Here is a 25,653-nt window from a genome sequence, read left to right as displayed (position 1 = left end):
CTCTTGCAGGATGGCCCCGTAGGACGCTCTCCAGTCGGGACTCCCACTGAAACCGAGCACCGACAGGTAAACCGCCGCCACACACCCCGACATGTACAAGCCGCTGGTGCGAGTCCTCAGAGGTCGCTGGTGGTCCTTGGAGGTCGTTGGTGCGAGTCCTCAGAGGTCGCTGGTGGTCCTCAGGGGTCGCTGGTGGTTCTTGGAGGTCGCTGGTGGTCCTCGGAGGTCGCTGGTGGTTCTCAGGGGTCGCTGGTGGTTCTCGGAGGTCGCTGGTGGTCCTCGGAGGTCGCTGGTGGTTCTCAGGGGTCGCTGGTGGTTCTCAGGGGTCGCTGGTGGTTCTCGGAGGTCGCTGGTGGTCCTCGGAGGTCGCTGGTGGTTCTCAGGGGTCGCTGGTGGTTCTCAGGGGTCGCTGGTGGTTCTCGGAGGTCGCTGGTGGTCCTCGGAGGTCGCTGGTGGTTCTCAGGGGTCGCTGGTGGTTCTCGGAGGTCGCTGGTGCGAGTCCTCAGAGGTCGCTGGTGGTCCTCAGGGGTCGCTGGTGGTTCTTGGAGGTCGCTGGTGGTCCTCAGAGGTTGCTGGTTTGAGTTCTCGGAGGTCGCTGGTGGTTCTCGGAGGTCGCTGGTGCGAGTCCTCAGAGGTCGCTGGTGGTCCTCAGAGTTTGCTGGTTTGAGTTCTCGGAGGTCGCTGGTGGTCCTCGGAGGTCGCTGGTGGTCCTTGGAGGTCGTTGGTTTGAGTCCTCCGAGGTCGCTGGTGGTCCTCAGAGGTCGCTGCAGGCCGGCGGGCAGCGTGAGCTGTGTAACGGGAGGCGTTTGTGGTGTGATGACGTGTGTGAGGTCATAAACACTGAGTGAAACACAGCGGTGCCTCTCAGCCAAGAATGTTCCTAAAAAGCTGATTTTCCATCCACTTATCTCATCGTCTTTGTAGACGGCTTGTGACTGTACGACTCACGTTCACATGATTCAGGGTCGTCGTTCTTTAATGTTCCTCCGTGGTATCAGGAGAGGAATTTATCTTTTCATACAGTGAGATCAGATCTGCAGCGAACGTTGTTCTGGCACGTTGGTTCGGAGGTTAAACATCAGATGAAGAGTGCCAACAGTATATATATATTCCTGCTGTAGGAAGTGTGTGGTGAACGTTTCAGTCTGCTTCCCTTCAGGAAAAACATCTGAAAGTCCCTCTGAGATGGTTGTGGGACCAGCGAGTACATGGGCCCTCTAGAACATAGACTCCTGCAGCGTTCATCACACACACACACACACACACACACACACACACACACACACACACACACACACACACACATTCCAACAGGCTAAATTACCATCAGTCAAAGTAGCTGGGATGATTTAGTTTTTTGGTAGACCAAAAGAAGCATGTTAGGAAGCTGTAAAAGAATATGTTACCTGCCCTGACACGCTCTCTCTCTCTCTCTCTCTCTCTCTCTCTCTCTCTCTGTCTCACACACACACACACACACACACACACACACTCTGCACTGTAATACAAACATCGCTCTGGGACTACCGAGGCAGTACGAGCCAAAATACGAAGCGATATCAGGGAAAAGACAAATCGCTCTGACAAAACAATGTTGCAATGAGACGCCGTTGTGTTGTGGAGCTCTCGGGGGGGAAGTTGCAGCGAGGCTGTGATGATGGCTTTGTGCTCGGTGATCACACACACACACACACACTCGCTGGCTGTAAGCAGCCCGCTGTGTGCCACGGTTATGAAATAATTTGCGTCCGCGCGCCTTTCAATGCAATTCTTCTGTGCTTCTTTGCCTCCATTCAAGCTGAGACACGACTCGGGGAAGGATATAAATAGAACCTGGCTGACCTCTTCTTTCTCTCCCCTGTCTCCCTCCCCCTCTCGCCTCCCTCCCTCCCCCCCCAGCCTCCTCTCTCTGCCTCCAATCTGATATTGATGCAGCTGTCTTGCTCCAGTTGGGTAACGCTCGTGCTCTAACTCAGAGGGGTGTTCGGGGTCGAGGACTGAACTTTTTTTTTTTTCCTCTCCCCTTGTGGGAAATGTGGCTTTCATCAACACAATACATTCTCACAATAACCCAAACATGCAGGAACATACGATGGAGTCAGACAATAGGCCGGGCGGTTCACCGAGCCACCAGAGTTTTGTTTTGGTGCAGTTTTTTTTGTGGTGTGGTTGTGAAGGATGAACGCCAACATGTCGAACCGTTTGAACCGGCTCACATTACAAGGTCGCCGCAGTGTTTGGACGGAGCTAAACAGCAGAGCGACTGGGGGTGACAGCAGACAAACCTGCTTTATTGACAGCGAGGGCGAGGACCCGGTTGCCCCAGGCGACCTCTGGAGGCGGTACGGCTGCCCGTGACATCATCACGATCATCAATCGGGGTTGTCTGTGCAGCCCTAGTGCACGGCAACGGCGTGAAGGGAATTAAGGCGTTCGCATGAACGAGGAAAAAGCATGCGAAGCGAGCAGGTGGTGAACAGCTGGGATAGTAAACTAAGATCCAAGTATTGAAAATATGAACTGGTAATAACTGTAAACAGAGGATCGTCGTGGTTGGAGAACCAGGGAGCGGCTGCAGTAAATTAAAACTCGACGGAAACGACAACAACTGGACAAAAGAGAGGAAGACACGTGACACACATGTCCCGTTGTCTCTTTGAAGGACGTTAATATGAGCAGATTTAGTGGACAGAGCATTCATATCACAGGTCACATGTTACAGAAATGAGCATCATTAGATCATGTCTGCACGGTAATACATGTCATGTGACTCTATTCTACCTGGGAGACGGGAGATCATTCAAAGTGGAGCACAATGAGTGGAGGAACATCACCAGATGAAGGTGATGAAGAGGATGTGAGTCATAGTGTTCTGTCCAGTCGGGGTGAAAACGTCGTTCCTGGGTTCCCGTTTGTTTGTTAGACATGTAATTCATACGCACACATACATTTACATTTTGTTTTTCCTCTTTTAGACCTTTTTATTTCCAATGGAGAGAAATATTAACGTAGTATTTTAGATGAAACACTTGGCTTGATTTCACTTAAAACATGCCGTCCGTGTATAGATCATTGTACATTGTTACAGAGATATAACATCTACAGTCCAATGATATACTTCTGATTATACTTTTACTTTACTATTTGAAATGTAGAATAATAATAATACTTGTCATGAAGTATTCTTACGTTGTGGTATTAGTAGAGTATGTTTGCTTTAAATGTATATAATTATGAGGACAATGTGGCCAAAACTGTAAATGAACGGATTCCTTTGTGTCATGCAGAATATTAAAATGAATAATATTGTTTCTGAAAGGACATTAACTGTGTTCTCCGGTGTTCATGGTGAGGTAGAGTAGAGTGGCTCACCTGGTGAGACTCGTTTCTTGGTCAGGTGACACCAGACGAGTGTGTGCTGCTTCCATTAGACCTTTTCTCTCCTCCTGATCAGCTGCAACCTGCAACGCTTTGCTGAGTCTTCGGGAGAAAAGAATGAATAATGTACGGGGGTCAGCGCTGTCCGGAGGCCTCGGTGTACTCCATCAACCTTCAGAAGTAGCAACACACTGGTGTGTGTGTGTGTGTGTGTGTGTGTGTGTGTGTGTGTGTGTGTGTAGATTGTGCAACACGTCCAGTGAGTGATGATCATGCTGGTTTACAGTAAAGCAGACATCAGCGTAAGCCTGCGGTCAGCCGATCAGACTTCCCTATTCTGAGGTAAAGATTACAGAAAAGGAAGTTTGTTTGTGTCAACACTTTCATTATTGATATTGACGTTTTGAGTTCTTCAAGAGGAGGCATAAAAGTTCAGTTGTGGATCATCTTGTGACCAACTAGGAATCCGTCCTACTACTGCACACTGATTAAAGGACGTGGTCCAGCTGACCTTTTTGGGTCTGGTTTAATAATTTTAGGATTAAAAGCCTGTATTATATATTATTATATCCGTGTTCCTCCTCAAGAATATTACTTTAAACAATCCATAAGATCTCAGTCGGGTTTTTTCAGCTTGATTTTATTCAGGGAAGAGTTTAAGTCTGGTCGGCCAAGATAGGCGGGACTATCGTTGAGTTGTGGTTTCAGAACCACGGACAGCTCTGTCCGTAGTTTCTTTGTAAAGAGAGACGGTTACTTCTTCACACTTCCTGCTGCTGACTTTGACATTAAACCGTTCATGAATTTAAAATAGAGCGCTGCGTTCAGCCTGTGACGCTCGACTAGATTCCCTCTTAGCGGCGGGGTTTCGTGCGTCAGTGACGGGCACTGTGAGTCACGTAGCGACACTAACTGCTGACGTCACAAAAGGTCAAAGTTGACTTTCCGTTTTGCATGGGGGAGGATGAGAAGCGGGGTCATGATGATGCCTCGGTAAGTGGACGTGAGTGGAGCGGTGAGTTTGGGCCGAAGATGAGGAACTCTGTTGAGTTGAGGATGAATGAACTCTGAACGCTTGCATGGTTCCTGCATCAACAACCAATAACAGTCATTTTACACCACTAATATCACTTCAGCGCTGCGTTTGCATGACTGCTATTTTGGTTTTTGAGCTCGTGTTTCACTTTTTCCATTAGGTAAAGGACAAGAAGCTACTTCTTGTGAAAATGTGTTTTTCCACCTCTGGGTGATTTCTTGGTGGTGACCTCTTCTGTTTGAAGGTTAGACTCTGGTGAAGGGGTGAATCTTTGAGCCAGGTGAAGCTGAGAGTAAAGGTGGAGGTCAGGTTGGTCGTTGTTATGGTTACTGTTAGGTATGTCGGTCAGGGTCCTCACAAGTATAGAAGGACACGCGTGAAAGGCTATGAGAGACCGCATCTCTTTCTTTCCATTGTTGCCGTGTTTTATTTTGAAATCTGAGATTCTTTACAAGCAGAGGATTTTAGAAATAAAGTACCTCTGTCTGTGTTTCATCTCTCCCTCTACTTAAATTCAAACATTCATCGTTGGCTCCACTGTCACTACTGTGTTACTGCCAAAGCAGTAAAATATATAACAATCTGGAGCTGGTGTGTGTGTTGATGTATTTCCCATCATTCCTGGTCATCCTCACCCAACCCGTTCCCAGAATCCACCACTGACTCACGAGAAACAAACTCCGAGTCAGCTGTTTGACTGAAACACTCATGAAGACGGAAGAAAAGTGTATGGTCTTCAAATGATCACAGTGTCGTGTGAGGTCACACCTGTGGAGGTGTTTTAAAGGGACGGTTACTTCTTTCTGTATTTATTTGGATTTAAAAAGATGTGAGAAGCAGCATCGGGGGAAACACCCTCCGTGTTTTGGCGAAGCTGCTGCCACATGTAAGAGGTTTGTGGAAGGTTAGAAACGGGGTTCCTCAGGGTTGAAGTCGATGCGATGACGCACAAACGTGCTCAATGACACCTGTTACAGGAAGCAGCTGGCGGTTTCCTCCGACCATCATGATTAGTGGTCGATGGTCGGTTCCTTCAATATGTTCAACCACATCAGACGCACGCATGGAAAATCCCAAATGTTCCCGTGGCGTTCTGAAACCCCACATGTGACGGGAACGTCCTTTTAAGGGAGGTGATGACAGCTTCTTGTTTTCTCATGGTTATTATTGGCATCCTTCAGGCGTCTCGATGATCTGTGATGTCACGTTTACATTCAGTGAGGTCAGAACATCAGCAGCTGGTCCAGAAGGAAGTGGTGTGTGTACATGTGTGTGTATGTGTGTACATGTTTGTGTATGTGTGTACATGTTTGTACATGCTGATGAGTTGTGTGAACGAGGTTGTTCCTCATAGATTATTTCTCACGTGTGTGTGTGTGTGTGTGTGTGTGTGTGTGTGTGTGTGTGTGTGTGTGTGTGTGTGTGTGTGCCTAATGGACCCACACATGCACTCTGACGTTGTTGCCGTGGTACGATGACTACAGGTGTGGGGAGCAGGATCCTCATCGCCATGGAGACACACAGCCGTTCACACTTCAGCTTCGGGGGGGGGGGGGGGTAGGCATCACGCCGTGTCATGGACTAAGACAGTGTGTACACAAACACACACACACACACACACACACACCCACTGCACAAACACAGGTGCTCACACCCTCGTGTGTGACATAAACACACTAACAACGCTTCATACCACGTTGGTTCAACAGTTTAAATGATATGCAACATGACGACGAGGCGGGGTTTACTGTGTTCTCTGCAGGACGTACAAACTGAAGTTTAAACCTCAGACTGATTGGCATAATTTCTCTGGCAGTATTTTTTAGGAACGATCAAAGCTGTTAATATTTCCATCGTATTTACAATCTTAAAATGAGAGTATTTGTAGTATTTATAATCTTTTAGTGAGACTGCTCCTTACCTCCCTCTCCCGTGTGACTTAAACGCAGCATCTCCGTGGTATAACGTTGTACTCTTTTTTTTGGGTGGGACTCAAATACCCAGAATGCCACAGGGGTGATGGTGACAGAGCAAAGTGAATGAGCTGTGAGGTTACATCAGATGGAGGCGAGAGGAAGCGTGTCGTCCCTCCATCTGGTGTCAAGAGGTCATCATCAGACTCAACCCACACACGTGTGTGTGTGTGTGTGTGTGTGTGTGTGTGTGTGTGTGTGTGTCACTAAGCATGTGTTTCCCATCTGGTTCCACCCAGTCCCTCAACACTGAGTTCATGCTGACCTATTTCCCTCATCTTTCTTTCTTTCTCCCTTTCTTTATTGCGTCTCTCTCGACTCTTCACTCTCATTTCCTCCCTCCATCCCTCCTTCACTTTCATCAGTGTAACTCAACACCTTGACCTCATGCCCATGTGTGTGTGTGTGTGTTTACACCGTGATGTCATCACCCCAACTTCCCCCAGCTGGATAGCACACACATGTCGTCATCCTCCATCGCTCTCATGTCTGCCTGTCACTCTGCATCCTCGCGTTCGCTAAAGATAACCATCCACCAGTCATTTCATCTAATTACCCATCTGAAAATCCCATTTGTCTGATAATAAAAAGTAGATCCATGGACGGGGGAGGGGAGGGATGAGATCATCACATTTCTGTCCGTGTCATGAGATTCGCCGGGCCGTTTTATTTTCTTCATGCTCGTGTAGCGATCTGCCTGCATCTCCCTCCTTTGCTTTTCTTTTTAAACATCCTCTCACATGCTGCCAGAGAATTCCTGAAACAAGTGAGCAGAATTGGAAACAAGTGGAATGACCTCAGTCTGTTGGCAGCGGGGGGTTTGCACTCGCCCCGAGGTCCAAACAGCCAGTCAGGGATCAGATCAGAGCGAAACCGACTTTTGTCTCCTTTAAAACTTCCCGATGTGAATATGAAGAATGTTCCTGCAGGACGTTAGCACCGAGGCTTCATGCTGACACGGCGTTATGTCTATAATTGTGTAGTTTTGTCTGTTTTATTGTTATGGCTTTACTCTTAGATCCGAAGACAGTATCCCTGAGGGACACCAAGTTGAGTGCTCAATTAAATCAGACTTCTACACAACGAGGTGATGTAACCTCGTTTGACCTGCTGTGCTTTTCATTTCTCAGGAAGATGATGCGATTATGTTGGACATTAACGTCCAGGCCAGATCAATTAAGCTGTGGGTTTGTTTTACATCCTGTATGATCACCGGTTGTTGCTGATCCGACTGGAGTCCCGCTGATGCTGCCTTTTTATTCATTCAAACAGTGTTGTCACCACACACACAGGACTTTCACCCAGTAGACAGCTGTTTGTGTGAAACGAAAACGTATCTTAACAACTTCCGAGGCCGGAGCTCACGAGGAGCGCTTGAAGGCAGCATCGCTCTCCTCGTGTACTCCCTCAGTGTCTGCTGTCTCCCTGAGCGCTATCACTCTTCCCATTCAGCTTCCTGCCCTATAAATATTTGAGCAGCCCATTAGGGAGTGAGGTAATCTCAACACACACACTCACGCCGGCCGCCGTTAAGGCGTAGTACGGCCTAATAGTCTTGTCGGTGCGCTCGGCCCCGGAGCTAACGGGCTAATTAAGAGCGAAACAGGTTTAACGAGTTTAGACTCGTTCATTAAGGCAGAATCCTGATTAATTAACAGTCAGGCGGGAGAGTTCGTTAACGAGTCGTGTGATTAATTAGAAGTACGGGGCGACAAGAAAATATAACTTTAAATGGGGCGAAAGGTGAGGAGTGATTACCACCGTCGGAAGGAGGGAATGAAGGAGGAGGAGGAGGAGGAGGAGAGGGATGGAGAAGATGAGGAGGTCCATTGTTGGAAACTGTTCCAACAATGGAGAGAGAGAGAGAGAGAGAGAGAGAGAGAGAGAGAGAGAGAGAGATGGTGGTGGTGGAGGTCAAAAGACATCAAGACATTTAAACAAAGACATTGTGGAGAGAAAAACAAAGGCTTAATACAACAACCCTCTCTCTCTCTCTCTCTCTCTCTCTCTCTCTCTCTCTCTCTCTCTCTCTCTCTCTCTCTCTCACACACATACACACACAAACAGACACACACTCTGTTGAGTGTTTGGCAGCGAGGAGGCCGAGTCTTGTGATTGGATCTGAGGTCGGAGGAACTTGAGCTCGAGAAGAAGAAACACGGGGAAAGAAAGCATAAATAAACATCCAAAATGAATAATGAATTACTTGACAAATGTTAATTTATCTCTCCGTCAGAATCACCACGCCGTGGTAGTACAAATCAAACGCACCTTTGGAGTCAAGGAAGTGTGTTGTGGGTGAGGAGGGAAGAGGGATAGGAGGAGGAGGAGAGGAGGAAGGTGAGGGAGGAGAGGGAGACAAAGACAGAGGGCATCATGGGAGGAGAGCCGGCTGTGGAGGAGGAGCAGGTGCTGCTGACAGCGCCTTCATCTGTTCCTATGGCTCCCTCACCGCGCGCGTGTGTGTGTGTGTGTGTGTGTGTGTGTGTGTGTGTGTGTGTGTGTGTGTGTGTGTGTGTGTGTGTGTGTGTGTGTGTGTGTGTGTGTGTGTGTGTGTGTGTGTGTGTGTGTGTGTGTGTGTGTGTGTGACCTCACAGACAGAGAGAGACAAAACGCTAGTAAAGCCTGCAGGAGTAAATGGAAACATTGTCATGTCGAGTGTGTGTGTGTGTGTGTGTGTGTGTGTGTGTGTGTGTGTGTGTGTGTGTGCGCGTGTGTGTGACAGGAAGTTAGAGCGAATATCACACCAGATGTATCTACTGGATTCTACTGGTTCCACTGAGAGCCTTTGGGCTGTGGATTTTGTGAACTGGTACTTTATTGTGAAAGGGGATGCTGACAGACGGCTTCCTGTACTGGTCTGATATCTCTATATTCTTATTTTAGTGTAGCATCTCTACCTAATGCTTCCCATCGGGGATCAATACAGGTCTGTGAACATCCTATCATATGATACTTTAGTAAAGCATCAAAGAAGATTGTGGTGATGTCATAGCTTCCCTTCTGACGGACAGTCGTCATTATTGGTTTTGTAAATGTAACATTTGCACATGTTTTTAAACTGAAGACAAACTGCAGCATTAAGTCGTAACCAGTGTGAGTGAATGAATGAATCTTTAATCAGTCGGAGGAAAAATCTGAATGAATAGTTTTGTTTTCTGTTTCCTGGAAGCTGAAATGCACCTGACCTCTGCACATGACCCCCCCTCCCCCTGGTCCATCCACTGTAGGCCTTTTTGTTCTCTCTCCGCCTCTCTTCATCTCAAGTATTATAAAATGATCAGTGTGATCTGAAGGAAACGCTGAAAGCTGCAGCAGTTGACACAAGTGTGTGTGTGTGTGTGTGTGTGTGCACAGTAAACATCCATTTAGTTTCCATGGAGACAAGATGTCTCCCCCCCCAGCAGGGACATTTAGGTGCATTGGGGTGTCGTATAGAAAACACACTCGGGCAGGTTGAACAAGCAGACGTTTTCTGTCATCATTCCATATATGTTTACATTTCTGCAATAAAGCAAAACAAAGAACACTGCAGAGAAGAGATGCAAATCATTTGCAAAAACCTGCAGCAGGAAACGAAACAGGAACTTGATTTCACCTGCAGGTGTAGAGGACTCACACACACACACACACACACACACACAATGTGACACTTGTTGTTTTTTGGATGAAACTAGAAACATTGAGGAAGAATTTCAGCACAAACTGGAGTGGAATTAGCAGTTTCTTATTTGTCTAGTTGGCTCACTGAGCCATCTGTGCTGCGAAGAGTTCAGGCTTTTTAATTCTATAAGATGTTAGTCATCCTGCCGCGCGCACACACACACACACACAGACACACACACAGACTCACACACACACACACTCACACACACACACACACACACACTCACACACACACTCACACTCACTCTCAGACCACACACCTCCTACCTACCTGCTGCTCTGCGGATGTGAGGGGACAGAGATTAGCCGTGTGCGTGGGTGGACAGTACTGGTGTGTGTGTGTGTGTGTGTGTGTGTGTGTGTGTGTATGTGTGTGTGTGTGTGTGAGTACCGGGTGTTGGGGACAGTAGTCATTCAACCAGCCGCCCCCACTGTGTCGAGAATAAACTGGAGAATAAATACAGAGCCAGGACGGGAGGGTGCTAGGAAACAGGCTCATCCATCAACCCGCCGCTGGTTTGAATCCCGGCTGGGAAGACTTTTCTACCCTGACTCTACTCTCCACTTCCTTGTGGAGTTCTAATAATAATAACAACATAATATGATAATAATGTCCTGTAAACATCACGTTGACCTGCGAGAAAGGAGCTTGGCTGCTGTCTTCTTGGAGAACCTTTCACATCCTGTCAGTAGTCAGAAGTAGGAAGCTGAGGAAACTACTTATTTTAATTCAAAATGTTATGGATTCTCAGATTGATCCAAACCACCGTTTATCAGCTGATCAGTCTCATATATTATCAGCTGGTTTTTACGTTGCCTAACAGTAAACATGTCCTCAGTGTAGAAGTTCTCCTGCGTGTGTTAGGGAGGACCTAAAGGCTTTTTCTTAGAGATTTGTTCGAGTGACAGCGAGCTCCTGTAACTTTGTCTAATAGTCGGTGTTTTCATTATCAACAAATATGATTGAATTCAATTTTCCTATTTAAGAAAAGTAGCAAAAGTGTTTGTTTGCTTATAGTTACAAATCTGAACCTGCAAAGAACATAGCAATGTCATTTTCTGTAAACTGTTCAGTTCCAAGAAGACAAAGTCATGGTTGTCTCACCGTTTGAAGTGAAAGTAAAGTACGGGAGCAGGCAGAGTTTCTCACATGGATACTGCTGATGTCATCACCATGTGGAAGCTCACGTTGAATGATTCCAGTTATGATTCAACTCTCACTTCTCTTTTCAGCGTTTAGTCGGATGCAAAATACTTTCCTGAAGTGGTATTGATGTGTAACGCCCATCATTTAGCCGTAGCATCTGAAACATGACAGAAAATGTGATGTTTGTATGGAAGGATCTGTAATGTGACTGACACTTTAACAGGGATTATAAGGGTGGGGAGGGAAAATCCATTCTCTAATTGATTGTTATTTTTTTACGGGACGATTTAAAGCAAGTATATTTCTCCCGGGATGGATATATTTCTATCTGTTTTTCACGGTGGAGCAGAGCAGACGGCATATCTGTTTCTGGATACACGTTAACTTGATTCACACAGGACATGAACAGCCGTCTCCTGGGTGAAAGTCCAGTGTCTCCTCCCGTGTTCACACACCAGTTTAAAACAACTTGTTCGTTGAGAGCAAACGTGACCTTTGACCCTTGAAACCTGACCAGAATACAGTTCAGTTGTGTGGCTACATGACTGGCTGTAACTCGTTTACGTGATAACATGTTTTCTACAGGCTCATGGGGGTTTTCTTCTTCTCGTATCTATAATTTGCTTTTGTGAAATTCTTCTTCTCTAGATGTTTTGCTTCGTGCTTTATTGGCCCCCATAATGGGCAGCTTCCAGTGCCCAGCAGCAAGAAAACTGGTTATACTGGCCTACACTGTGTCAGCCTCCCCCGGTAAATACGGGTAACAAAAGCCTTAATTGCTTCCTGTTTAGTTTGCGAAGTCTGTAAGTGAAAGTTTGGGGTAATTATCCGCCCGGCGTAGTACGACTTCTGTTATCGGTGTCGTTGAGCCTCCGATTGCAGATTCTTCTGACGCAACGCTGTGAAAGACGGCCTCCGGGCCAACTCGTTTCCTGAGAGGAGGACGAACTCAGCATTATAGTGCTGCGAAACCCGCCTGCAGGGCTTTCTCTGGTTTTAACGACTGAGAGGAGAAAACGAAGGTAAAAACGTGAATGAAAGGAAGAAATGGAGAAAAAGTAGACGAGAAGAAAGATTAGTAAACAAGGAAGAAGGGAGGAGAGGAGGGATGCAGATGTGAGAAAACAGCTTACATAAGTGATATGCCTGTACACACACACACACACACACACACACTCTGATACACCAAGAATAGTCTTGTGCCCTGAATTTGACTCAAACTGCAGCAGCTGCATCACATCCAGCCCACACAGACAACTGGACATGAAGAAGCTCACCACGGCTGCTGGCTGCTTTTTCAGGCCTCGGGGTTAAAGGTCACTCAGCCAGGAGATTGTTGTGGGACAGCTCCGACGTCATACACACAAGCACCTCGTCTAGAAAAGATCCGGCTGAACCGTGATTTTTAACGTTCACACACTTGAGTTGTAAAATGTACGACGGCAAAACGCTTTATTTCAGCTCATATGATCCATAATTCTGATCCCTGAAACCAGGTCTGAGGATCCCTGAAACCAGGTCTGAGGATCAGTGAGGGACACCTCCACAAAGCGAGGTGTTAGACCTCAGTCCTGCTCAAGAGTAGAACATCAGTTCTGTGAGGAACAAACATCATGGAAGCCGAGGGTCCGTCTGCATCTCCCTCTGTCCATCTCGCTTCCTGCTGGATTTGCAAACTGTTGTGGAAAATGTAATGAAGCTACACACACACACACACACACACACACACACACACACACACACACACACACACACACAGGGCTAACTCAGTAATAGTTTCAAGGCTGGCCCAACAACCCTGTGGAAAATATGACTGCCTTCTCTTTTCCACTGGCAATTTACACCAACAGGACGCCTGTTTTTCCTTCCTCACCTCTTCACCCCCTCCTCTCCCTCTCTCTCTCTCTCTCTCTCCCTCTCTCTGTCTCCCTCTCTCTCTCCATCTTTTTCTCTGTCTCTCTGTTAAATGGAAACATGCTGGTCAACCAGCCACAGCTGTGGAGGAAAGAGAACGCTGTAGCTTCAGTGTATACGCTTGTATGTGAGCGTCTGCCAGGAGACAGAACATGGAGCTCAGTGTTCCCCATGTTAACCACTCTGTGTGTGTGTGTGTGTGTGTGTGTGTGTGTGTGTGTGTGTGTGTGTGTGTGTGTGTGTGTGTGTGTGTGTGTGTGTGTGTGTGTGTGTGTGTGTGTGTGTGTGTGTGCGTGCGTGCGTGCGTGTGTATGTGTGTGTGCGTGTTAAACATTGAGATTAAACAACCCATGAAGTCCCTGTTCTGGAGGATCTGGATCTGCTGAGGAAGATCATATGAAATACGGCTGAAAGCTCCAGAACAGCCACTATATATATATATATATATATATATATATTGTATAAAAATAATAGTTTAAGAATAAATAGAATTTCAGCTTGTTATGAATTGAACAGCTGTAAAGTGTAATCAGTGCTGTTTGATAAATAATATAATTAAATGTGTGTGATTTACGTTTTCACTGCGTTCATGTTGTCGATGCAAAGGCGTCGTCTCACCATATTCCCCACTTGTTTCCTGACAAGCTGCTGTCGGTGAAACCCACTTCCTTCAGGGAGTTTCACAATAAAAGTCTTCCAGGGAAGAGTGGGGATTAACCCCTGATAAGAGCTGGAGCCGTTTTAATGTGAAACTTAATCACTGAGGCGGCGTTGTAACTGATTGTGTGATGATGTGATGTGTTGATGGGTAGTCGGGTGTGTAACGCGTTACGATCAGCTGATTTAACTAAAGCAACATATTTGTAAAGTACCGTCACCGCCGGTGGTTATTGGATGCAACACTGAAGGTACTTTTCCAGGACCATTATGGTAGAAACCTTTGTGTGTGTCAGAAAAGCTGAAACCACACACACGCACGCACACACACACACACACACACACACACACACACACACACACACACACACACACACACACACACACACACACACACACAGTTGTGTACACTGGACAGAGCTGAGAGTGACCTCACCTCTCTAGACTTCGCGACTGGATACACATAATTACACATGAACACATGAAGAATCGTACAGAGATCATCACACACTCACACACACGCACACACACACGCACACAGTGGTTTGGGTCTCTTACTGGTACATTTTCATGTATTTACTGAACCGACCAGCAAAGCCAAAAGTGAGAGACAAATAAAGACCCTCCTCCTGCATTCTTCTTCCATCTTCAGACCCTGCAGGCGTTTCTGAGTTCATCCCAGAGTTAGAAACAAAACATAGCTGCTCCATTTCTTCTGATTTACTCTTCTTTGTTGTGTTTGTGTCATTGACCAATTAAACCCTCCATTGTCTTCGTCAAACCATATTTGTTGGTTTAGTTTATGTGTTGTAGCAGTTTGAACCGCATGGATTCTTCCAGAAACACAGTGAAACCCTTGCGGGTCACCTATGGAAGCCTGCGAGGGTCAGGATTTAACAATGTCTGACAGGGTTTGACAGGATTTGCATTTGTGCGTGAAAAGAAGCCAACCACTGAAACATGACGCTGTGGGAAGTTTGCACATTATAGGCACAACATCTACAGCTCTTCCACATCGAAAACATATTTAGTTTTTTATGCATTTCTTATGATATTCCAGATTCTGCCTTTTGCAACGTATGATGGTATATTATTATGCACCAACACACAGAGACCAGTTCCTTGTATGTGTAAACCTGCTGTTTGAGATCCACGTCGTCTTCACATCATCATCATCATCATCAGCTTGTTCTGCTCTGGAAGTGTAACACAGAGGAAATGTGTCCTGATGAATGTGAAGAGACGGATCATGAAGTTGAGATTCACAGAGCAGCTTTAAGTTTTGGAGTATTTCCGTTGTGTAACTGAGGCTTTTATAACAGTAATTCAACAGCAGCAGCAGCACTGTAACCTTGGCACACTGAGAACTTCCTCCTCCACACACACACACACACACACACACACACACACACACACACACACACACTCATCCTGTCTCAGCAAAGTTGCCTGTGCTGCCACCTCCCACACACAACGCTATTCAGGGCACACACACACACACACACACACACACACACACACACACACACACACACAGTTTTCTGACAGAAATATCCAGTAGCATAATTGACTTCCTATCTGCTGTAAATCACTGTCTACTAGCTGTCTGCTTGTGTGTGTGTGTGTGTGTGTGTGTGTGTGTGTGTGTGTGTGTGTGTGTGTGTGTGTGTGTGTGTGTGTGTGTGTGTGTGTGTGTGTGTACATCACGGTTCAGATTAAGTTCATTTCATTCATCTCTCTGTCTTAGATTTGGTTTCACTCGTTTCCTGCAGAGCCTCTTCTCTCCGTCTCTTCACACCTCCTTGTTCTTCGCTCACCGTTTCTTTTTTAATCCGTATCCACGGCGACGCCTCGACTCCGCTGCTGATTGATGCCGCCAAATTAAAACAAAACATGGCGGCTGCTTCGATGGAGAACAGAAGGCGGTTTAAGTCCTCGATGTTGACGGAGTGAGAGACTCCAGAGACGCGTGATAACGGAGGCCAATCAGTCGATCAATCAGTCGATCCACCAGTCATATATAAACGTGAATGATAGCAGTTAAAGAGAGCAGGGTAAGGATTGCTTATTTGTGTTATTTTTATGGGCCTGCAGTCTTTAAAAAATGGTCTCAAACATTAAATTTGGCAAATCATTCTTTACTTTCCTTGAAAGCAACTGAAGGCTGAAAGTTGACAGACTTGATTAATGTTGTTAATGAGGTGTGATGGCTTCATTCATATTATATTCAATCTGCTTTTGCTCATCTTTTCTTTCCACGTTAACCCTTTTTTTAAAGGATTTTTGGAGGCCGACTTTGAGAAGTTGGTCCTTTAGAGAGAATACAGTTCCCTCAATGAGCAACAGCCTCGATGCAGCTCCGCTCTCACAGGAAAGAAATAAATCCATCTTCTGAAAGGCAGAGAGGCGGATTTCTGTTTGCACCCACACGAGCAGAAATAGAGCAGAATTCAACGAGGAAAGAAGTCTCGGTGCGTTTCGGCTGGAAGAGCTCTGCGTCCACCTACACATGTAACCCAGAGGTGACAGCAACCAGCAACCAGCCGGCCGCTTCCTCCGGAGGCTGTCAAAGAGCTCTCTGGGAAATGTAGGAAGTGAGAGCAGCAGGAATAGAAGTTGGAGAAGCTGGTGTGTGAACCGCTCTCCGGATTATCGCTGCCGTGTAAATGAAGGGATCCCTTCCCGTCCCATGAAGCTGCACGCTTGGCATGCTGGGAGCTTTCTTGTTGAACCGCGGCCTCCTGCTGCCGCGTCTCTCTGCAGCAGCTTGAGCTCAAGTGCCTTGCTCAAGAGGACGCAGCGCCGCTGCAGAAGGAGGGCGGCGTTTCCACTCAGTTACAGCTGCATTAAACCGTTACCTGATGGAAGACAGCAGGTATGCAGTGTAACTGCTGATCGAGTGAATTTTTATTTATTTATACATTTATAAATGACTGCAATACAATTAGGTCTTGCAATATTTTGTCTGGCAACAAAAATGCAACAAAGAAGCCTCAATGTTGGACGATTCTGTGAATCCCTGTATTACGTTCATTCAGTTGTTTCTTTCTTTCTTTCTTTACCGCCAGCAGGTTAAAACTTTGGCACGGTATTTGTTTATTTAGCAAATGACTTTTGGCAAATAAAGTTTGGTAAAATAAAAGCGTGCAGGCGTGTAACCACATCTTTAATGACCAGAACACTGAGCCCAACACGTCAAATTCACCAAACGTACTGAATCGCCTCAACCAACTCCACCTCGGCGACCAAGACGTCGGTGACATCACGACGTCGGTGACATCACCACGTCACCAAAAACAACAGATCAAAAAGAAACGGTTTATATTTGTGACTACAGGAAAAAATCTAACCGCACAAAGACAAAGCATTCCTCTTGTGTGTCGAAGACGGATCGTAGTTCAGCGTTTATAATAACTCATAACTAATAATAATTCATCTCCAGACCTCGTCTTCAGCTGAGATGCTGCTGATTCTGTATGAAGGTGCTCAACTCAACTCTGCAGTCCGGCTTATTGTTCCAGGAACTCCTGTCTCCCTGCAGCTAAAACAAAGGTAGCATTTTAATGGAGGTGTGTGTGTGTGTGTGTGTGTGTGTGTGTGTGTGGTTTCGGTCCAGTTGAGGCCAAACAGAGCAGAGCCAAAAAACAAACACATTGCCAGCTGCCCTCCATCGCCCCTTCATACACTCCCCCCCCCCCCCCCCCCCCCTCCAGGCGGTATAAAGTGGTTAATCACTGAATGGAAACCATTAGTAACATGTTTAAATAATTTACACAGCGTCTGACCACCCAAAGTACCAGAACACTTCTACCACTCAGAAATATGAGCCCGGCCTGTGTGTGTGTGTGTGTGTGTGTGTGTGTGTGTGTGTGTGTGTGTGTGTGTGTGTGTGTGTGTGTGTGTGTGTGATAGAGTGCGTCTCGTCCATGCATACATGTATCTGGTATACGATCGTGGTGGTGCAGTAACCTGATATCAGCCGGCCACGTCCCATTTCAAAACACTGTTACCTCCCCAGAGTCCTTATCGGTCTGCTCAGTCCTCTCCCTGAATCTGCACCAGTTACGCAGGTTTGTCGTGTCCTTTTCCCCCGGTTTGTATCCTTTTTTTTGTCTTTGTTTCCTTTTCACATTATTATTACTCGCCCTCTTCTTCTTCTGCTCTTGTCGTCTCTCGCCGTTATTGTCTCTCCATCATCAGTTTCAGCTTCGTGTACTTGCTCATTATCCTCCTCTCCTTTTCCTCTCCTCGATGCTTTAAGTGTTTCCTAAGTTGTCCTTTCTATGGAGTGTTTCCCTGTGTCCTTACATCTATACTGTCCATTCACAGCACACTTGTCTCCTCGTCTCCTTCTCCTGTGTCATTTCTTCCTTTTCTGTCTCCTTTGCTTATTGTGTTAGGATTTTAAATATATTTTGCTGCATTACAATCACAGACGCACAATCACAGACGCACAATCACAGACACACCATCACAGATGCACAATCACAGACGCACAATCACAGACACACAATCACAGACACACCATCACAGACGCACAATCACAGACGCACAATCACAGACACACCATCACAGACACACAATCACAGACACACAATCACAGACACACAATCACAGACGCACAATCACAGACATACAATCAGAGACACACAATCACAGACGCACAATCACAGACGCACAATCACAGACATACAATCAGAGACGCACAATCACAGACATACAATCAGAGACGCACAATCACATACACACCATCACAGAAACAATCACAGACGCACAATCACAGAAACAATCACAGACGCACAATCACAGACGCACAATCACAGACACACCATCACAGACGCACAATCACAGACACAATCACAGACACAATCACAGACGCACAATCACAGACACACAATCAGAGACGCACCATCACAGACGCACAATCACAGACGCACGATCACAGACGCACGATCACAGACACACGATCACAGACACACGCTCACAGACGCACAATCACAGACGCACAATCACAGACGCACAATCACAGACACACAATCACAAACACTCGAACATTTCTCTAGGGTTTTTTGTGTCACAGGAATTCCAAACATGCTGGTCGGTATGTGGCACCCTGGCAGGCCAATTTAAGAATAACTATCCACCACACACACACACACACGCACACATGCACACACACACACACACACACAGACCAGAAACTAGCTCTGCCCTCGTCTGGGTCTTTCATTGTCAGTAAATGAGAGGCTTATCTACTGCATATCTGAACAAGACACTGTAGGAGAGGGATTATTGGTGTGTGTGTGTGTGTGTGTGTGTGTGTGTGTGTGTGTGTGTGTGTGTGTGTGTGTGTGTGTGTGTGTGTGTGTGTGTGTGTGTAGGAGAGATGAATGCATCACAACCCTGACTTTAAACACACACACTGATAATGTTACAAGTAGAGCTTTGCACAAATGTTGATCTATTATTTTGTCGTTTTGGCAACATTATACCCGAGAGAGAGAGAGAGAGAGAGAGAGAGAGAGAGAGAGAGAGGGATGAACAGCCTCCCACACACTTCATAGAGCACCACACACAGACACACACAGACACACACACAGCCTTCTGTTCATACTGCATGGTTAATGCCCACACAGTATTCGTACCCCCAGGGTTTGGTGTGTGTGTGTCCACTTGTACATACCTGCATCCACCCCGGTTCTCTCAAACCTCTCGTGCATCAGCTCGTCTCCAAGTACTAGAGAGCAGCACTGGGATCCTGAGATCCGGCTGCAGGACAAACAACACTCATTCTGCAAACAGCCCCGAGATGCAACAACTTCTTAGATCCTCGGAGATTCTCCTATCATTAAAGTTTCAGTAGTGTTTTTGTAACTGACCAGGAATTGAGAACTTGATGGTAGTAAGTTGTGTTGTACTAGAGACGTTAACGGGGTCAACGCTGCTCTCCATGTTCCCACTCAGTGAAGCTGCATTGTGGATTATGTTTTCAGTGAATCAGCAACTAGCTTCAAGCGAGTCCATGAAGTCCACATTAGCAAGGAGGCATAAGAAAGCAAGGTGTCCAACAGGGGGCGCCGCTGTTCATGGTGCATTTAGAGTCCACCAGACCAGAAAGCAGGGGATGCTTTAGGGGGCGGGGCTTACCTGCTGATGGACAGGTCCATTGAGAGTCCACCAGACCAGAAAGCAGGGGATGCTCTCGGGCGTTTTTGACTAAATAACTCGGGACACGTTGTGCTGTTTGGAAGGTAGGAACACAAACAAAAGACACTTGGATGGGGTTTGTTATTCTGAGAAAAGTAAGTGTGGGTATAAAACACCACCTAGATCTATTTCCATGTCTATGAAAACCGATCTGATCTCTGCTCCTTCACGTTAAGTAACTCCGGTTATTTAAAGCGTTGTGATTGTGAGTGTTTGAGTGTGTGTGCCGAACTATTTTTACCTCTGAGTGTAGCCTCTGTGTGCGCCTTGTTCTGACCTACCTACAGCTTGGGTGTCTCGTCATGCCCTTTGCCAGCCTACACACACACACACACACACACACACACACACCAGTAGCTATGTCTCTCCTACGCACAGGAACTGGAGCAGGTTGTATGAATAAAGCTTTATGTAAGCCATTCACTACACTTTCCCACTCACTCTGCTACGATTCAGACCATTCTACACGTTCAAAACCAGTCAGCATTACATGATGTTCACCTGGGCTTTCAGCAAGACGATCCACATGCTTTCATAGTCACAGTTATTATCGGGGTGTGTGTGTTTGTGTGTGTGTCAGGTAGCAGTCGGTAAAACTGCGAAACCCAAATGGCAGCGAGAGATACAGTAAGTGTTTGAATTTTGAGAACGTCGGTAGCCAGAAATCAGGAATCAGGAGCTAAATGTTGCTGTTTTTTAAATAACAACGTAAATATATGTAGCTCGCTAGTCGTGGAAGTCATTATGTCAATTAATTCTGCTGCAGGTATGACACATCTTTGAAGTTGGACCTTTACTCGCTCGTCTGTGCAGCTCATCTGGTGTGTGCTACAGGCCTTATAGATGCTACGATGCTACAATGCTACAATGCTGGTGTGTTTCACTGTTTCAACATTGTGTTTTTAAACTTTACTTTTTCCAGTTTTTGTGAATTAAGACAATAAATAGGTACACCAATGAGTACAGTTGAAAATGATATATCCAGGTAACACGGGTACATTCAACTCTACTCTTCCTAATTAAGCTAATAAAGCTAGTTAATACTTCAAAAGCAAACACTTACAAACAAACAAACTCAATTGGGGTCCGACCGGCCCACCGGAGACAATAATGCTATTATCATTGTTTTCCCCTCATCACAGTGTGTCAACTTATCACCACTGTAGGGATGGGTAAAAATATCGATTCAGCAATGCATTGCGATTCTGTTCCCCGCAATTCAATATCGATTCAGGCATTTTCTGAATCGATTCAAGCCCCTGGCCAGTGGGGGCGCTGTGACCGACACCCTCGTGTGATTCGCACTGTACGGACGGGGGCCGCACTAGACCAAACCATTACAATATGGCGACCGGAGCGAGTACAGGGGTGCAGTCGAATAGTCAAAAAATAAGGTCCTAACTCCTATTCCTATCTCCTATTCCTTGACCTCTGGGGAAAACGTCACGGGGTTAAGGAAAGGCGATAGGAGAACTCAAAAGGACTTAGGAATAGTCGACCGCGGTGCTCAGAGAATCCGACCGGACTTTCACTAAGCTACGTCATTATAACGCGGCCGCTGATGATTGACAGCTGATGATCGACACCGGCGATTGACGTGCGTCTGCACTGGAGAAACTACAATAATGGACTACAAAAAACGCATCGTCCACTTCTCCACATGTTGGTTTTATAAACAGCTGGTTCACTGACCGGCTTCAGGTCCAGCAGCTCCTCCTTCCTGTTTGACCGTTTTTACTGTATTTACGTTTCATTTGTGGTTTTAGTTTCGTTTTTGTCAAACATTTGTAACATGATTGAAATAAAAAATTTTTAAAAACATTCAATTATTATCACTGTTCATACACATTTATCATCACTATTCCAATTACTATATGTCTGCATGAAAGTCATTGTTAAATATGTAAATACACATATCGTTTGTTTTCATGAACGGCCGAGGTGTGCGGCACTTTAAATGTTGCTCTCGCTAAGAATTGTGGGTTGGCGTAATCTCCTTCCTTTCGCATAGGAAGGTCCGTTGCATCCTATGCTAAAGGAGCTCTGAAAGGAAGCATTGGAGCTCCTTTCCTTTGCATTTAGAGAATTCGAACGGCTCTTATCATGGCGGCCACTTGTTTACTTCCGGGTTACTTCTTCAGTTAGGAACCTTCCTAAGCAAAAAAGACTATTCGACTGCACCCCAGCGTTCACACCGGCCGCGGAAGCGCCGCGAATAGGCGCGTAGCGGAGCCCGCTTCCTTTCGGCGCCCCTGTTAAGCGATAGTGTAGTTCACACCAGACACGGAGCGCCGCGAATAGGCGCGGCCGTCCCGCGCCGTGAAGCGATCGTTTCGGCGTCTGCTCTATTTTTAGCGCGTGCCACGAGAGAACGCGTCAGTTCTGGCAGGAAATCACACAAAGAGACACGAGACAATCCGGTCAATTTTCAAAATAAAATACCGCGATTGACAAATGCGATCATAGTTGTGTATCTCAACTCGCACTGGGAAACAGGAAGAGAAAATACATTTAATAAATGTGAAGAGTAGATAAACAAATATGTGCATTTCAACGGTATATCTGCACTACTACTGTCTACTACCATAGCTTCCGTGGCCGGTGTGAACCCGTTACATGCACTGTAGTTCAGTGTTTAAGCAGTGTCCTGTTTTATCATGCTATGAGTTATACCACGGCTGTTCATAAGGCATGAAACTAAATAAATTATTTGAAAAAATGATCTGGTACTCTTACTTGTGTATTTCTACTTGATACTGAATCGATATCGAAGCATTTCAATCAATATCGAATCGAATCGATATTGAATCGAATCGCGACCCAACGAATCAAAATCGAATCGAATCGTGAGATTCTAAACAATACCCAGCCCTACACCACTGTGTGAGGTACGTGTCCCATTGTCCCTGAAGGCATCACCTTTGACCTTTTGCAGTCTCAATGTGTGTTTCAACATTGTCAGGACCAACTTTACCTCCCGTCTGCACAGACTGACACTCGTGTGCTGGATCATCATTGTTTCAAAGAGTCCTTTTGGGTTGTTTTGGCCCACATTCTTGTTCTCTTAACACCATGGAAAACATGGAAACATGCAAACAGTCTCTGAGATAATGTTCCTGGTGTTTGTGTCGAAGGCTGCATGCGAAAGAAAGCCGAGGTAGCCCAAAGTTAACATTCCTGCTGCTACCAATACAGCATGTTTCCCTCCGCCGCTATATATAGATCTCACGTTGGCCCCGAGACACCCACGTCATCAGGGCCTGTGTGTGTGTGTGTGTGTGTGTGTGTGTGAGTGTGTGTGTGTGAGTGTGTGGCGCAATCAGAGTGCGTGTTGGTCGTTTAAAAACCCTGAGATGAGGAAATACAAAGCAAAAATGCAACTTCAGCAGGGTGTGTGTGTGTCAGGTGTTGGTGTGGTTGAGAAACGTTAAAGAACGGAAACACAAACACACATGCCTGCTGCAGTGTTTGCAGTGCAGTTGCAATGCCTGTGAGTACTGTACGTAGGTATGCGTGTGTGTGTGTGTGTGTGTGTGTGTGTGTGTGTGTGTTCTGGCTTGCTTTTTGAGAAGTACATACCAAGATAGATGAAACTGTGACACCCGGGGAGGAAGCGAAGGTGCCAGCGCTGATGGCTGCTCTTCGACTCGGCCTTTTTGAACGCCTACACACATTATGACACTCCGACGTCACTTCCACAGCGCTATTTATAAGCCTTTGTGTCTTTTTAGGAACAGCGTGGGCTCACTTTGCATCGGTGACTCACTGAGTGGAGGGAGGAGGGAGGGGGGAGGGAAAAAAGCTCAGATGGATTCCAGTGTGAAGAAACTAACTGAGCAATCAATGACATTTACATTGGCACATGTACGTGAGTCCTCCGTGAACCGAGTAGATGGTGTTATGTTGCACTTAGCAGCCGTAATGTTGTATCGCATGGCACAACAAGCTGTATGTTAGCTCCTCATTTGTACCATTATTACCTGTTTGATTGTGTTCATGGATTATTGTGGATGAAAAAAAACTAATTGTCTTTTTTTGTCTTTCGTTTTTTTGTTGCAGGTCTTTGGTGAGAAAATTGGATGATGTTTGAAGCTAAAGAAAGAGACTTTACAAGCACTTTCCCAGAGAAAAAAGTTAGTATTTACACTCTGAGAACATTCAGTATGTTGCGTTAACCACGATTCCCTGCAGGTATGAAATACACCGTGAGGTTGTCCATGAACATTTTCCTTGTTTTTGTGTCGTCTCTAGATCTCAAAAGGATTCTTCTGCACAGAAACATTACAGTTTACAAAATGGCAAAAGGAGTGAAAGACTTCTGATGTTATCCACTGAGGCTCCACTTTTATTCCCACTTCCTGATTCCTGTTTCCAGCCTGGCTTTACAATCCGTCTGTTTCAGCGATGAACGGGTACTTCCTGTTTCTGTGAACTTGTCGGCAGCCCACAGAGGTTCAGCTACCATGTCTGGTAGTTTTGGGACCTTGTAAGCCTCCAGAACCTTCCCGACTTCCCCACCGTCTCTAACCCATAGAAGAGCTTCACAAACATGGAGGCTCGTGAATCACCTGCCGGGCCGAGATGCTCCAGTAAGGAACCGGGGAAGGAGAAGGCACCTCTACAGAGAAAGTGGGCGTCCGAGCCCTCTGCTACCACCAAACGAAGCACTTTTGCTGACCCAGAGGCAAAACTACGTGAGAGTTTGCCATGTGGTGCCACGGGGGGATCAGCACCCCAACAGAAGTACGCAATCACAGGGAATTCTGGGAAGCTGCTATCTGGTCCTTCTGCAGTTGGAGCCATGGGAGGCCCACCATCTCAAGAACCCCAAGGGCCCTTTGCTCAGGGGTTCCCAAGGGGATACTCCTACCAGCTCAGCCAGCCGTACCCTCAGCACCCGCAAACCGAGCGCTTCCTCTCAGGAGCCAAACCCCAGCCAGGACTCGAGCCTCATGCCTGGCCATTTGCAGGCCAGCTGCCCTCGGATGACCTTTACCCCGTAGGACACCCGGGACACACTCATCCTCATGGGGCTGGGGCCGGGAGGTTTCCCCGCCAGAAATCTCCCAGTTTACCCAGCTCCTTCGGACAGTATTCTCAGTCGGGCCCCGAGCCTGGAGAGGAGGTCTTCAGCAAAAAAGACCAGAAGCCGAAAAAGCCCGGAAAGTACATTTGTCACTACTGTGGTCGAGCTTGTGCCAAGCCCAGCGTCTTGAAGAAGCACATCCGGTCGCATACCGGAGAGAGGCCATACCCTTGTGTACCCTGTGGCTTTTCCTTCAAAACCAAGAGCAACCTTTACAAGCATCGCAAGTCCCATGCTCACGCTATCAAGGCCGGACTCGTACCGTTCTCAGAGCTAACCGTGGCACGTGGCGGGGACATGGACCAGGCGTCCCCGGTAGGTGAGGCCGAGGTCCACTCGGACGGAGAGCAGAGTACCGACACAGACGAAGAAGGTGTGGAGGGCTCCACCATGCTGACGGACAAAGACAGCCCCATCCCACAGATCCCCTTCGAGGCGGACAAGAACACAGGTCACTGTCCACAAACATTAAAAATATTATTATGAACAAGGTTTTAATGCATAAGCTATGGCCGGTCAATGTTTAAGTGATCAAAAAAGAAAAGATTTTAATATATAGGTGCCACTTACAATGCTTAGATTATAATAA

The 25,653-nt window shown here is 46.5% G+C and overlaps 1 protein-coding gene across 1 annotated transcript in view; it reads left to right on the top strand.

The window, feature by feature from the left end:
• hivep2a (HIVEP zinc finger 2a) overlaps positions 1 to 25,653 on the top strand; it is an 83,167-nt gene that overhangs the window by 40,967 nt on the left and 16,547 nt on the right. The window contains exons 3-5 of the mRNA XM_084030839.1: positions 10 to 66; positions 24,038 to 24,111; positions 24,230 to 25,515. Of these exons, the coding sequence (XP_083886965.1) occupies positions 24,528 to 25,515 (988 nt within the window). The 5' untranslated portion in view covers positions 10 to 66; positions 24,038 to 24,111; positions 24,230 to 24,527. The remainder of the gene's footprint in view (positions 1 to 9; positions 67 to 24,037; positions 24,112 to 24,229; positions 25,516 to 25,653) is intronic.

The sequence above is a fragment of the Eutrigla gurnardus genome (assembly GCF_963514095.1).
Source record: "Eutrigla gurnardus genome assembly, chromosome: 16".
Lineage (NCBI taxonomy): Eukaryota > Metazoa > Chordata > Actinopteri > Perciformes > Triglidae > Eutrigla > Eutrigla gurnardus.
Note: the sequence above shows the minus strand (reverse complement) of the source record. Positions and strands in the feature narration are given on the sequence as shown.